This window comes from Candida metapsilosis, assembly GCF_017655625.1.
Source record: "Candida metapsilosis strain BP57 chromosome Unknown scaffold5, whole genome shotgun sequence".
NCBI lineage: Eukaryota > Fungi > Ascomycota > Pichiomycetes > Serinales > Debaryomycetaceae > Lodderomyces > Lodderomyces metapsilosis.
In genome coordinates, this window is record NW_027138163.1 from 1059400 (window position 1) to 1074202 (window position 14803).

Consider the following 14803-nt stretch of genomic DNA (forward strand, 5'->3'; position numbering starts at 1 on the left):
AAATCTAATAAACTCTACTTCTTAGTAAACTCTGCTACTTCTCACTTCTTCGTAAACCCTACTTGTTTTTCTTGTTTTTCTTTTCTCTATCACCTTTGGGGACTCTGGTCAACCAATACAACGCAGCTGTAAGCACAATGTTTGCAGCAATAAAACAAATCACAATTCCAAAATTTCTCCACCTCTCGCTATACATGGCACTAATCGAGTTCAAATAGGTGTTGGTATATTGTATCTGGCAATAACGACATCCGTCACTGTCATCAATGTACCCACCAGCTGTCTTTAGATAGGTTTGCATGTATGATGAGCACGATTGCCCATTTGGTGGTTCAATCGTTAATAACTCAGCCTTGCTACATGTCACAGATGTGTTTGCCAATCCAGTAGCTAGCATACCCTGCACTAGATAAGTAAATGGGTTACAACGGTACATAAATACCCAAAACCCAGGCATAGCATCACCTGTGACAAGCACACCACAGAATGACAAGCACAACGTAAACAAGAGATTTGCAAGGTTAGCAGCATTATCAGCAAGTTCAATGAATGAAATACACAAAAGACCCATGGTGCTGGTGTAAACATAAAAGCAATTGATGAGAAGCCACATGAGCACGCCCCTTTGATTCACGGAATTTGTTGGTTCGGCATTTGCGTAAAGTCCAACAGGGTAGTACCAGCAAAAGAATGCAATTGTTCCTACCGCAATTTGAAACGGCATCTCAGCTGTGAGTTGCGCGGTTATAAACGCAAACCAGCTAAAAGTTCTCGAAGGGGCTTCTCGGACTTCATAAACGTCTCTTTGTTTTACAAATTGCGGAAGCAACTGTTGTACCATGGTGTTGAAAGGGACAAAGAACATAAACACTGAGAACATCTGGTTTTGTAAACCTTGCTTTGTATTTTTAGCTTTGAAGAAGGAGAATCCATTAAAAAGGGCGGATGAGATGACAAGGAAAGCCTTTGCGTGAATATACTCAGGACTTCTCCAATCTTGTACAATAGCTCTCCATGTGACGATCAAGTATTGTTTCCAAATTGGAGCAGCATAGGTGTATTTCGCTTCTGGGTCTTCATCTCTGGGCAATTTCGAAAGCTCAGTCTCCATGTTAGCAATTTCTTTCCTGACATTTTGATACTCTTGTGAATTTCTCCACACTTCAAAGTAATTGTGCTTTGCATGTGATCCTGGCGCAGCTCCAACAACTTGCAACATCCATTCAGCTGGATTGGCTTCCGCTGGACATGGATCAGCCCCGTTAGATTCAAAGTAGTTGATCAAAGTTTCAAAGTTTTCTCCCAAGTCACCAAAGTAAACAGTTTGTCCTCCTCTTTGTAAGAATAATAAACGATCAAACTCTTGCATCAAGAGGGCAGAGGGCTGATGGATGGTACACAAAATAGCCTGCCCGTGGTCTGCCAATTTTCTCATCAATTTACAAATTGACCATGCGGTTTGTGAGTCTAACCCGGATGTTGGCTCATCGAGGAATAGTAACAACTTCGGCTTGGCAACCAACTCAACACCAATAGTCAAACGCTTCCTCTGTTCAACATTCAATCCCTCTCCGGCAACACCAACCAATGCATCACCATACTCCGTCATTTCTAGCAAATCAATAATGTAGTCAACATATTCATCCTTTTCTTTCTTGGAAATCTTGTTCGATTGACGAAGGTAGGCAGAAAATTGCAAAGCTTCTCTAACAGTTGAAGTAGGCAAGTGCAAATCCTGTTGCTGCACATACCCAATAGATCTTTGGAATGACGAGTCAAGGGAGTGACCATTGACCAACCTCGTACCATCGGTAATCACACCTGTGGTAACCCTCTCCGACAAACAATTCAACAATGTAGTCTTACCAGCACCAGAGGCTCCCATCAACGCAGTAATCTGTCCGGGCTTGACCCACCCGTCAACGTGGTCTAAAATAACTCTGTGCTCACTCTTAATCTTAACTTGATATGTTAAATCTTTCCAAAAGAATATCTCTCTGTTGCTTGGTATTTCTTGAGACAGAACTGGTTCATCTGCTTTTTCAAATCTCGCTGCCTCTCCTTTTGCTTCTCGTGAAACCTTTTCATTTGGCATACCACCATACTCAGAATCACGAGCCTCTGCTAATCTTCTTTGTCTTCGCTTTTTCAATGAACCTCTCAAAAACAATACAATCTCACCCTTTTGCATAGCTCCTTTGTTAAACTCAGTCAATGCAATGTAAACAAACAAGAAAAACACAGCAAATCCAATGGTGATACCAAGGTTTCTCCACTTGTGCGCATTGTAATACTCATACGATAATCTGAGATAGTCTGTACCATTAACAACATCAGCTCCAGGTTGCGACCCAACTGTCGAACATATCCTATTGTTTTGTCCTATATTTTGATAATCAGGTCCTGAAGGTACAAATTGAGCACAAGCAAAATCACGATTGTGGAACTCGTTCACCATCAATGACTCAAACACATAACCAACAGGGTTAATGTAGTTGATCCACCTAGACCATCCCAACATATTGGGAGTAGGAATAACAAAGCCTGTGAAGATGACCATTGCTAGCAAAATGACAGTAGCGGGTGTCAAGGCTCCGGCAATTGAAGTTGAAACAGCACCAATTGACCTAAACACGTGTGACATGACCAACGTACACCAACCACACATTAACCAGTAAAAGAAAAATCTCCCCGGATTTCTTCTAAAGTTGCACATGAAGTAAAATACAAAGTTAAACGACATGGACATTAATAGCTTTGTTGGCAACTCGGTTATAATACTAGCTAGCGCATCTGCAGAAGGGCGATAAAGTGCATACTTTTTATGCTTTTCCACAATTGGTCTTGCGTCGAAAAGGGCTAGAATCTCCAAAAGCGATGAAAATGCGTTAAACATTACTGCCATAAATAAGCCGGCTCCTCGATAGTAGAATGAGCCTGTGTTTGAATGTAAATTGTAGAATATGGAAGATAAAATGAGACCCATAACTAATTGTCCAAATATGGAAAATATCGTAATCGAAGGATCACCTTTAGTCCTTAACCAGTTCCTGTACATCAAGTACTTCACTTGCATTCCAAATGACACTGTGTATGGAGAAGCAGGCTGAATATGTTTTGATTGTCTTGCAGTGTGAGTCTCATGATAGAGTTCCTTGTTGTTCAGGTTCTCATATGAAGCAAAGTATTCATCAATCTCTTCAACCAAGGCGGCATACTCAGGAGACTTTTTCCATCTAGCTTCAAACTCTTCTGCAGAACGAGGTACCTTGTCTTCGAACCCTGGACGAGCTTTTCTCTCCGCTGGATTGGATAACGATGTAAGGAAATCGGCAGTAGTTTGTCTTTGAGGACAATCCCATCCCATATTGACAAAAAATTCTTTCGCCTTGTCGGCACGACCAAAAAAGATTTGGTACCCTTCGTACAACACGACAACCTTGTCGAACAAATCGTAAGCATCTTGTGAACATTGATAAATGGCAATCAATGGCGTGGTGTCCAAAATTGCGGCTGATGTTTTCAATGCTCTGATAAACTCCAAAGCTGTAGCTGAATCCAATCCTCTAGTGGCATTATCCCAGCATTGAATATTGGCTCCATTCAAGGAAGCTTCTGCGATGGAAACTCTCTTTCTTTCACCACCAGAGACACCCCTGACAAAATCGTTACCAACATTGGTGTTTTTTGTGTGTAATAACCCATACATTGCCATGTACACATCCGCCATGTGCTCGGCGTACTTTTCTCTATCCACATTTTCTCCTCGGTTATGCGGAGTCCTCATTCTGGCTGCAAACTGCAAAGTGTCGCCCACTGACAAATGAGGAAAGTGGACATCAGTTTCGGCTGAGTATAGGACATCTCCACGGTAATGCTTAGCAATCTCTTTTGGCGTCAACCCATCATAGGTGATCTTTGATTCTTTACCAATGTTAAAGCCGTACGTGTTGACTGCGATTGTTTTCAACAATGTAGAGCATCCAGCACCTGGTCTACCCAACACAACAGTAAGTTCACCTGGTTTCATAATAGCATCCATGTGCTTAAGTATGTCAAACATTTTTGACAAATCTTCCTTTTTAACATAGGATATCGCTTCTGTGGTGAGCTTCCAAAGAGCGTTTGTCACTGTTGGCTGATAATCGGTATCATTGGCGGTACCATAAGCTCTCAAGTTTCGATAAGCAACGCCCAACTTTGAAGGCTTGTAGTAATCGGGATGATTTTCAACCAATTTTTTCATGTTCTTGACCCAAAATTTGGAATCGAAATTGGGGGAATTTGGATCTAATCGTTCATCTTCATCCTCAATTGGATTCACACCAGGTACTTGTGACATATGCGTAAGGTATCTTTTCAAGCTTGTTGCAGAACTAGTGTCTTCATTTGTCAAAGTCTTTGCCAATTGTTGAACATCTTCGGCGCCAAACCCCCTATATTCATGAACTGAATGTTCATCGACGGACGCCGAGGAGGTGTGCTGCTTTTCCAAGGTGAAAGTGTATCTAGGCTCTCCTGTAGACATGCTTTGGTGATGTGCAACAGAGAAAAGTCATCGACGGAAAAATGTTGTGGTTTTATAGTTCGGAGATACTGTGGACACAAAAATAGATGCGGAGCAACCTTACTTTCGCGCCGAGAAAAAGATGGGAAAGATCTAGAGGCTACTAGATTCATTTAAACTTTCCAGTCTAGACTTCGAAAAAGGTTTTAATAAGACAGTTTGGATCTATGCCTTGAATAGAGAAACTTTTTAAAGTATTATGGCTGAGGGAGGAGTGGTTTCTTGAGTTTGTGTAGCCACCGGAAAAACTGATGCGCAAGATTATGCATAGGCTATTTCCACTCAATAACGTACTGATTGCCCTGTTGCGTTGGATTTCCTTTGAAAAAAGAAGACTTTCATCTGCTGTTATTCTTTCCTGTGGTGTATCGGATCTGTAGACGGGAAATGTAACCAACGTCTTTCTATTGACAAACGGCTCATTTCACTCTCAACATTTTGCTCAAATAACCACGGCTTCAAAACACGGATAAATTTTGTCTGAAAAAAAAAAAAAAAAAAAATTTGGACCCAATGTATTTCCATTTTATTCATATTTCGGGTATTTCATTAATCGTGCGCACGTGTTATCTTAAATTTTTATCCACTGTTTCAAGAGACTGTGGATAACTTTATTACTTCGTGATACGTTTATATATATAGCAATTACCATCTTGGTAATCTGTTACTGTATTCAAGTCATTACAGGTATATTTAGATACGACTTAACTACCAGTTAATAGATCCGGATATCAACGCTCGCCAAAAATGAGGCGCAACTTATGGTCACAAAGACCACCATTATCTTCGGATTAGTCTGTTCTATCATCAATGGAGGTCACATAATGATCCCCAACCTAAGCTTCTATAATCAGGGACGTTTGGCTAGTAGAAAGAAGCAGCATGTCAATGAAAAGATCATTGCTAAGCCGGCTTTCAATTGATGGATTAATTGTGTAAACAATGGCTGAACATCTCCTCTTGTGGGAACTGCTAGTTGCTAGAAGTAAGCTCCGTAAACATTCATAAATTGAGCATATCCCTTTATTTACTTCTCCTTAGGAGTGAACCGAAGGAAAAGGCAGCGAATCGAAGCTAAAGCTGGGTAATAAAATCAATAAAGTGACCGATTACCACATATTAGCTACTCACATTACAAACTTAATGAGCTCCTAAACTCTAAATCCATTCACTCTCCATATCAGCAATTGAGTATTGATAAGTCGTGTAATTACTTCAAAATGTTCAAAAATCGGCACTATTGCCGAAGGAAAAGCAGAAAAAGAAATGAGGTGACAAGATTCAGATTGGAACCAACCAATGCCTGACAAAGTTACTAAAGAGGCCAAAAACAACAAACGTCCAAGAGTGGTATTGGCTTGCAATAGGTGTCGACAACGAAAGACTAAATGTGATGGTGGACAACCGGCTTGTGGTAGTTGTGTCAAACGTAATGCTGAATGTGTTTATGGTACAAAGTATGCCCGGGCACGTGTCACTGTGGAGTATGTAAGAAGATTGGAAGAAAGATTGGGAATAGCTTCCAAAACTCGTCATGAGTCGATGGCCCCCAGTATCAACAACATTATTTCAATCGAAGAACCACAAAAATCTCCCTCACCACAAGAATCACCACCAAATCGGGAACCAAGTATTGAGCATGCTGCTACATCTATGAGTCCCTCAAGCTCAAAAAATTCTACTTCCAGTGGTTTCAGAAGCTCCAAATATTCCACTAGTGCAATGGGTGCAGGTGAAATGAGCAAACAAAAGCGAGGAAGAGATCGTGACTACTATGGATCCTCGGCTGCGATATCTTTCATGAAAGAGTTATCCAATGTCATTGATGGCCCTTCAAGGTCAGATACTACAGATGATGATGAGGTTGAAATACGGTACAAAATGTCTCGCTTTGAACCATCGTCGTCAATGCGCATTTCTAGATTGGATCTTCCAACAAGAGCAATTGCTGATGTTTACGTCAAAAACTACTTTGAGTTTGCTTATACTTTATACCCCTTTGTGCACATACCAACATTTATGGCTACCTATGAATCATTATGGAACAATGGGGTGGAAGTTGATGAATTATTTTACTCAATTGTCAACATCATTTTTGCGTTTGGATGCCAATTGGCGCCAACTTCTCAAAGATTGGAAGATTATTCCGAACTTTATTTTGAAAGGTCACAAAAGTTCCTCCGCTTCCATTTGATGGACAGTGGCTCGATCTTGTTGGTCCAAGCGTTGTTATTGACTGGTCAATTTTTGCAAGCAAGTTCGGGTCTGGCTGGGTGTTGGAATATCGTCGGCTTGGCAATTAGAATTGCCCAAGGGTTGGGACTACATCTGGACCAGAATTATGCATCCACAAAGAGCCTAATTGATAGAGAAATCAGAAAGAGATTGTGGCAAGGCTGCTTGGTGATGGATAGAATAGTTTCTATGACAATGGGGAGACCCATGATGGTAAGCCACGTACAAGGAGAGGTACCGTTGTGTGTGGATGATGAATACATTAAAGATGACGCAATTCTGCCAATGAAAGACCCACCCAGGTTGGGATTTTTCAGTCAAACAATAAAGCTATACGACATACTTGCTGACATTTTGAAGTCAGTTTATTCCAACGACCAGCTTGATGAAAACCCCAAACTATTACTGAATATTTTCAAGTTTGAAGATAGACTAAACGAGTTTACAGCAAATTTGCCTAGTCATCTACAGTTCAGTTCAGACTTACAAAAAATGATGCCATTTGAAAGGCAAAGCATTGTTTTACACATCAGAGTCCTCCATCTCAAAATTCTGCTTTATCGTCCCATATTGTTTGCAAAAAACCCCAACTCAAATGGCTCTGAATTGTACACTTCAACCAAAAGGTCAGTTGCCTTACTTTGCCTCAACTTAGCAATTGAGCTTATCAATGTGATTTCGAAATACCGCGCTGGTGATATTGTTTACTTGCCAGCACACTGGTACAATGTGTTTTATATATACACCGCTGGCACAGTTCTTCTTGCAGCTAAGCTACTGGTTGGCTTACATAAGGATATTGATATGGTGGCATTTGAACAAGCATGGAACTCCGGTCTAGATATCCTTCGTTCATATACCCAGCAGTCTGAATCCGCAAGTCGTTGTTTAAAGGTTTTGGAAATGATGGGGAAAAAGGTTCAGATATCATCGCAAAGATTGGCCACACAAGCAAATACTCCTGATGAAACGACTGATGATAGAAGATTGGCGGATGTATATCCATTGTACAGTCCCAGCTCCACTTCGTCGGAGGTGCCTATAGATGTGTTGTACTCTTTGCTTTATGATACTGCTGGTCCGTTTGGTGGTCCATTTCATGGTACCGATGATTTGAGCGCCTTCTATTTGAGATAGCTAGTCAGGTGCAAATCTGACTGTATCATTTTGTATACTTGATAGTTGTTGATTTTCTCAAGTGAGCTATTCAGTAATAAAAATAGTATAAGAATGACATTGCAACATCGTTTTCTTCTGCCTTTTTATGTCGGCAATAGCGTTGAACCAATGTTGAATTCGGTACTTATTTAGAGCCCGCACATAAGAATATTTAACCAAATGAATCCCGGTCATTCCGATTTAGCTTTATTCCTTTAAGTAATAGAATGTCGTACACTGGTTCTTGCCTCTGTGGTGAAGTTTCATTCAAGCTTGTTGGTGAGCCATCCCGCTCCTTTGTTTGCTATTGTATTGATTGCCGTAAAGGGTCAGGTCATTTAGGTCAATTTATGAGTCAGTATGCCACAGATAAGGTAGAGATTGATGGAAACATTGCTGAATACATTGTTGAGAAAACCAAGAGTGGACATCCAAGGAGGAAACAATTCTGCAAAGGTTGTGGTTGTACTATTCGTACTTTGCCCATGAAGTTTAATGGTGAGGTCTGTATGCTTAGAAGCTCTTTGGCAGATGAGAACTTTGCAAGGTTGGCACCACAAGCGGCCATGTTTGGAGATGAAAAGGATAAATTCACTGGAGGTGTTAAGTCTGAATACTAATAGCTGAAAATGTAAGGAGACGCATGTGTATCAATTGTACTCTATATACTAAACAAAGTCCATCTTGTTGGAGAGAGTTCCAATTTGGGAAATTTCAACTTCAACTTCATCATTGTGCTTCAAATACTTTGGTTCCTTCATACCCATGGCAACACCACTTGGAGTACCAGTCATGATGACAGTACCTTGTTCTAAGGTGGTGGATTGGGAGATGAATGAAATAATCTTGGCAACATTGAATAACAAATCATCAGTACCAGTGTGTTGACGGACTTCTCCATTGACTCTGGTTGTTAACTCTAAAGCAGCTGGGTCTGGGATAACTTTAGTGGAAACCAATTGTGGGCCCAATGGAGTGTACTTGTCAAATGACTTGGAGAAACACCATTGAGGAACACCACCAGCGTGCTTTGAATCTCTTTGCCAAGTTCTAGCAGAGACATCATTACCAGAAACATAACCAGCAACATAACTCAAAGCTTCTTCTTCCTTGATATCCTTTCCTGTTTTACCAATAACAACACACAATTCTCCTTCATAATCACATTGGTTTTCTTGAGCAATCTTTGGAATTGGAATTGGTTCACCAAAGTCAGCAACAGAGGACCTAGGCTTGTAGAAGATTGATGGGTATGGTGGCGGGGTTCTACCACCTTCTTGAATATGCTTCATGTAGTTTAACCCAACACATTTGATGATTGGGACATCTTCTTGGGTTAATGGGCCTAGCAATTGCTCCACCTCCAACACCTCATCAGTGACAACTGCATCTTTGAAGATGTCTCCTTTGACAACCTTAGCCTTGATGGTCTTTCCTTGTAAAAATTGTTTACCAACATCGTATTCAGCGTCAGTGACAATTGGCTCACCTCTGTAAATCTTGCTATCGTTGGCAACGAATCTAATTAATCTCTTCCAAGTCATTGTTGGGAGAAAAGAAAACTGAAAAGAGATGGGATTCGGGTCACTATTTATTTACTTCATTAAGGAGCAATTGTGGTGCTACTCGGCTATAATCACCGCACGGGAAAGCAAATCGATCCCCACTTTCGATGTTACATTATCAATTTTCTCATCGGAGAGTCAGACCGAAAAATTTCTTTTTCTAATGGGGAAACAGATTCAACGCGGGGACAAGCTTAATCAATGACCGATCCTTGAGCATGAGAAAACTTATATAAAGACGCATAAATCTCCTCCGTCAGCTCAGATATTAAGTCAATATCATCCACTATGTCGCTAGTTGAAACAGACAAAGTCAGTTTCTTGAAAAGTTTGAAGCCAGAAAATGTTGAACCATTATGGACAGTTATGTCTGCTATGGTCCCTCCAGTTCCAAAACCAAAAGCCACTCCCACCGTCTGGTGTTATAAGAAATTGAGACCTTTATTAGTTGAATCTGGTAGGTTGGTACCAACTGAAGAGTCAGAAAGAAGAGTGTTGATGTTGATTAACCCAGCCTTGAAGGCACCTCAAAATACTGATACTTTGTATGCTGGTTTGCAATATATCAACCCGGGTGAAGTTGCTCCAGCTCATAGACATTCTACATTTGCGTTGAGATTCATTATTGAAGGTAATGGTGGATACACTGCAGTTGAAGGTAAAAGGATCTACATGGAAAGGGGTGATGTTATTTTGACTCCAAGATGGGAGTGGCATGACCATGGAAAGGAAGGTGATGGCCCAATGATTTGGTTAGATGGTCTTGATTTGCCAATGTTTCAAGCTATTCCTGTTAACTTTGCTGAGCATTACGAGGAGGAATGCTATCCAGCAAAGACAGTTGCTGAGTCAAACATTAAATTTCCATGGAAGAAGACTCAAGAATATCTTGATTCGTTCGAGGGAGACTATGCTGTCTTTGATTACACTCAAGGTGAAGCTCCATTGTCAACTATTCTCACTGGTCAAGCTGAAAGAGTCAATGCTGGCAAGGCAAGCCCATGGCGTCAAGAAAACTCCTCATTTGTCTACCATGTTTACGAAGGTGCTGGTCACACTATTATTGAAGACAATGGGGAGGAAACTATCTTAAGATGGGAAGGAAAAGACACTTTTTGTATTCCCTCTTGGAAGAGGTTTAAGCTTGTCAACGATGGTGAGGACACAGCTTATCTCTTCTCATTCAATGATTCCCCATTACTTAACAACTTAGCTATCCATAGATCAAAATAGTTTAATAATCAGTACCCAAAATTATATCATATGTAGAGTTTAACCTTAGATGGATAGTCGGTGTAGACACTTAGTGCTACTTCTATAGATCTTACACATTAGTATTCATCATCGAGTTTATGCATTATACTGTGTTGACTAACCAGAGCCATAACTAACCTACTTAACACGTCTAGCGCCAATAATATGAGCCAATACTGTTGGAACCCATGCAAACAAAAGAACAAGACCACACATTAACCCAGCTGATCCAGCAAAGTTGAGGTTTTCAAACATATGTGGGAAATAGAAAGGTCCTAAGAAACCATAAAGTGATCTAACAAAGTTGATGTATAAACCAATATCACCAGCCTTTTGTGGAGCACTGTCAATAGCAAAGGTGGTGATGACAGTGGCTACAATGTTGTTGCCAGCAGCAGCAATAGCAGCACCAATTAATGGCTTGATAGACCAGTGACCAGGTGTAGCTTTGAATAGGTAGATACCCCAGACAAGTAGACCCACAATGACTAATATGTAGCCGTTGTAGCAAATCCATAATCTGTCAACAATGACTCTTTGACCATCTCTTTTGGTGGTGCTTCTCTTCATCCACCAATCGGAAAGTGGACCAGCAAGGATCTCACCAATGATGGAGCCAATGATGATGGAGATGTATTGAAGAGACATTTGTTGTGCATCGAGGTGGAATAAGGGAACCATCACTTGTGGCATTTCAACAACCAAGACAATATTTGCATAGCAGAAGGTGACAGAAGCAGCAATAACAGCAATAGTGATATTGAAGTTAGCAGCTTGTTTAAATGGTCTAAAGAACATTTTCCATGAGAAGGGTTTCGCAGATTTGAATCCCATTACTTTGAGTAATCCCTTGGATGGGTTAGCATAGACAGTCTCTCTTGCAAATATCCACAACACGAATTGGGCAAAGTTCATGATAGCAAATACAAAAAAGATCCATTTAGTACCAGCATGCTTTTGAATAAACCCAGTAAAGAATGGACCACCTGGAGTACCAATAACCAAGGCCATAGACCACCATCCATTCTTTTTTCCTCGTTCATGTGCGAACGCCAAGTCACCAACAACTGATGAGCCAGAAGCAGTTGTAATTGAAACGAATACAGCTACCAACACTCTAGTAGCCATTTGCTGTCCATAGGTCTTTGCAAATCCACCACCAATATTCAAAACACAACAAGCCAAAGCACTAAAGATCAAGAAAGGCTTTCTTCCATACGCATTCATTAAAGGAACCCAGAGCAAAGGCAATACGCCGAAAACTGCAATCTGAGCAGAGGTGAAGTAAGCTGCGGTTGGAAGATCAACACCGTATGCTTCAGCCATAGTTTCAAAAGCAGGAGTTAAACCAGCAGCCATAAATGTTGAGGAAAAAGTACCAAATGCAATCAACAAGATTTCATAATTCTTTTGCCAGTCTGGCCAGTTAAGGGGATCTTCTGGGTCTGCTGATGGAAGTGGGTCCAAGTCAACAGTTCCGTGTCTTTGGATGAGATACTCATGATGATCAGGATCAAGAACGCTGGTTTGTTGGACGTTTTCTTGATGTTCAGTGACTCCCTTCTCAATATCAATAGATTCAGACATAGTTGTTTAGTTAATGTTGTATTTACAATGTGTGAAATAAAGGAAACAGCTTCGCTATTTATAGTAGATTGTTTCATTGCCTCAAGTTTACCCCAACTTTACACAACGAGATCACCCACAGCTTTCTGGGGCATACTTCCGGTAACTCAATAGAGCTCTTATCAAACGATATTCTCGTAAACGTTTGCATTCAAAAGAAATTTTAAGGTTTTGCGGATTATAAGTACCGACGATTAGTCACTCCAAATTGAACAATGCAACAAGGAAATGGTTGGTTAAAAAGCAACTCATATTGAACAGTTTAGTTGTGTTGTGTTTAGCACCAACAAACTACGTGTCTCACACCCAACCTTTGTTAGAGGATCTTTACCAAGCATGATCTAAAAGTGGAAGAGAATCTACAGCATCTTGCTTTTGATCTAAAGTATCCTGTATAAAGAGAGTGGGGAAGTTTATATTCTGCAGTTTTAAACGAATGATTAGCGGTTGCAAAATCCGAACTTCAACTTTTTCGGGGACCATCAATCCCTCCTATTACGCACAACAAATTACTGAATGAGCACCCCACAGCGGATTACTAGTCCGATTAGTTGTACTAATTAAAAGAAAGTGTGCTCCGTTAATCAAAAAGAAATGCATACATACACCAGCGTCAAAATGAGCAGACCCAATGTTACATTTTAAGCTATACCCCCACACTTTCAGAATATATAAGCTGGCAAATCCGTCTCATTTTCTCCTCTTTCATTTCAGTCAACAGAGAAGATGGTTTCATTTAATGTTATTGTATGTGGTGGTGGTTTAGGTGGTCTTGCTGCTGCTATTGGTTTGAAAAGAAAAGGTCATAAAGTTACAATCCTTGAAGGATCTACCACACTTAGTGAGGTTGGAGCTGGTATTCAAATGCCACCAAACTCTGTCAGAATTCTCAAAGAGTATGGTGTTTTTGATAGATTTGAAAAGTACATCACCAAACCAAAGAATATTATCTTGAGAAGGTATGATACTGGTGTTGCGTTGTCTACCACGCCATTGGATCCAGATATGACCAATCTTTATGGCAACCCATACTTGTTGATCCACCGTGCTGATTATCAAAGATTGTTGTATGAAGCTGCACTTGAGCTAGGAATTGAGTACAAGACTGGTTGCAGGATTAAAGAAGTTGATCAGGGAACAGCTACTGTTACCTTAGAAAACGGTGAAAGATACTCCGCTGACTTGATTGTTGGTGCTGATGGTATTAGATCTAGAGTAAGAGATACTGCTGTTGTACCCGAAGAGATTGTTCACCCAACTCCATCTTTCAACTGTGCTTTCAGAGCTACTGTTCCAAGGGCAGAGATGATGTCTGATCCAGCTATTGCACACTTGATGACTGATATTAACTCCAATTGCTGGATTGGTTACAGAAGACACGTGATGGCTTACCCTATTAGGAATGGTGAAATGTACAACATTGTTATGTCACACCCTGGTCGAGCTACTGTTGGTAAATGGAATGAGCCTGGTGATGTTGAAGAGATGAGGAACCATTACAAAAACTTTGATCCAGTTGTACGTCAGTTGTTGAACCATGTCAAGACTGTTTTAAAATGGGTGTTGGCTGATTTGCCAAAGCTACCAGGATGGGTTTCGAAAAGTGGCAAGGTTGTTTTAATTGGTGATGCTGCTCATGCTATGTTACCATACTTGGCTCAAGGTGCTGCACAAGCTATTGAAGATGGTGTTACTTTAGCTGAAGAGTTGCAACACTGTGCTTCCACTGATGATATACCAAGAGCTCTCCAGAAATACCAAAAGAAAAGAAAGAGAAGAGCCGAAGAGATACAAGCAGGTGCTAGAAAGAATGGTGATATTTGGCACTTACCAGATGGAGATGAGCAGGAGGAAAGAGATGCATTGATGAAAGCCAAAGACGGACACAGTCCAGATAAATGGGCTGACAAAGAATTCCAAAGATGGTTATTTGGATGGAATGCATTCACTGATGGATATGAGTCTAAGTTATAGGTTTCCTGCGTACGTACTATGTGCCTATGGATCATTACTTGGCTTTGTAAATATCATTTATGTATAGTTTAAGATCAATGTCTTTATTTATATTTTCTAGCACTAAGTAAACACCAAAACACTAGATAAAAATACCATGACCTTCATGTTCTTCATAAGAAGACCGTAATGACACTTAAACTCCTTGCTTGTTTAACTCTTCCTGTCGTGCCGTTTGAAGAAGTTTATGTTTTGTTCAATAGCAAGCCCGTTGATGGGGTTGCATCTTTAGTGCTCCAAATCACCAAAGGCATAGAAGGTGGTGTCTATCCATAATAATAATCATGTTTCCTTTAATAAGCAGCAGGACGGCATTCATTTCATTGGTTGTTGTATCAAGACTGCTTTAATCCTTCCTTCAAAGAGTCGAATTTGAAGTAGCCTT

At 40.5% G+C, this 14803-nt stretch overlaps 7 protein-coding genes across 7 annotated transcripts; 4 read left to right on the forward strand and 3 right to left on the reverse strand. All coding sequences in view use genetic code 12, as the record gives it.

The window, feature by feature from the left end:
- Positions 1-58: 58 nt before the first annotated feature.
- I9W82_004194 (pleiotropic drug resistance family ABC transporter) lies at positions 59-4528 on the reverse strand (the record flags this gene model as incomplete). The annotated part of the gene is made up of 1 exon (XM_067693241.1): positions 59-4528. One exon carries the CDS (start codon positions 4526-4528, stop codon positions 59-61), a length of 4470 nt encoding a protein of 1489 aa, XP_067547782.1.
- Positions 4529-5866: 1338 nt separating this feature from the next.
- Positions 5867-7939, forward strand: I9W82_004195 (Zn(II)2Cys6 transcription factor; the record flags this gene model as incomplete). Its single annotated transcript, XM_067693242.1, has 1 exon — positions 5867-7939. The coding sequence occupies one exon, from the start codon at positions 5867-5869 to the stop codon at positions 7937-7939; it is 2073 nt and encodes a 690-aa protein (XP_067547783.1).
- A 248-nt stretch (positions 7940-8187) lies between these two features.
- On the forward strand, positions 8188-8580 carry I9W82_004196 (GFA family protein; the record flags this gene model as incomplete). The annotated part of the gene is made up of 1 exon (XM_067693243.1): positions 8188-8580. The coding sequence occupies one exon, from the start codon at positions 8188-8190 to the stop codon at positions 8578-8580; it is 393 nt and encodes a 130-aa protein (XP_067547784.1).
- Positions 8581-8628: 48 nt separating this feature from the next.
- I9W82_004197 (fumarylacetoacetate hydrolase family protein) lies at positions 8629-9504 on the reverse strand (the record flags this gene model as incomplete). Its single annotated transcript, XM_067693244.1, has 1 exon — positions 8629-9504. One exon carries the CDS (start codon positions 9502-9504, stop codon positions 8629-8631), a length of 876 nt encoding a protein of 291 aa, XP_067547785.1.
- A 309-nt stretch (positions 9505-9813) lies between these two features.
- On the forward strand, positions 9814-10758 carry I9W82_004198 (cupin domain-containing protein; the record flags this gene model as incomplete). Its single annotated transcript, XM_067693245.1, has 1 exon — positions 9814-10758. The coding sequence occupies one exon, from the start codon at positions 9814-9816 to the stop codon at positions 10756-10758; it is 945 nt and encodes a 314-aa protein (XP_067547786.1).
- Positions 10759-10917: 159 nt separating this feature from the next.
- Positions 10918-12366, reverse strand: I9W82_004199 (uncharacterized protein; the record flags this gene model as incomplete). The annotated part of the gene is made up of 1 exon (XM_067693246.1): positions 10918-12366. The coding sequence occupies one exon, from the start codon at positions 12364-12366 to the stop codon at positions 10918-10920; it is 1449 nt and encodes a 482-aa protein (XP_067547787.1).
- Positions 12367-13131: 765 nt separating this feature from the next.
- Positions 13132-14379, forward strand: I9W82_004200 (uncharacterized protein; the record flags this gene model as incomplete). Its single annotated transcript, XM_067693249.1, has 1 exon — positions 13132-14379. The coding sequence occupies one exon, from the start codon at positions 13132-13134 to the stop codon at positions 14377-14379; it is 1248 nt and encodes a 415-aa protein (XP_067547788.1).
- Positions 14380-14803: the final 424 nt, after the last annotated feature.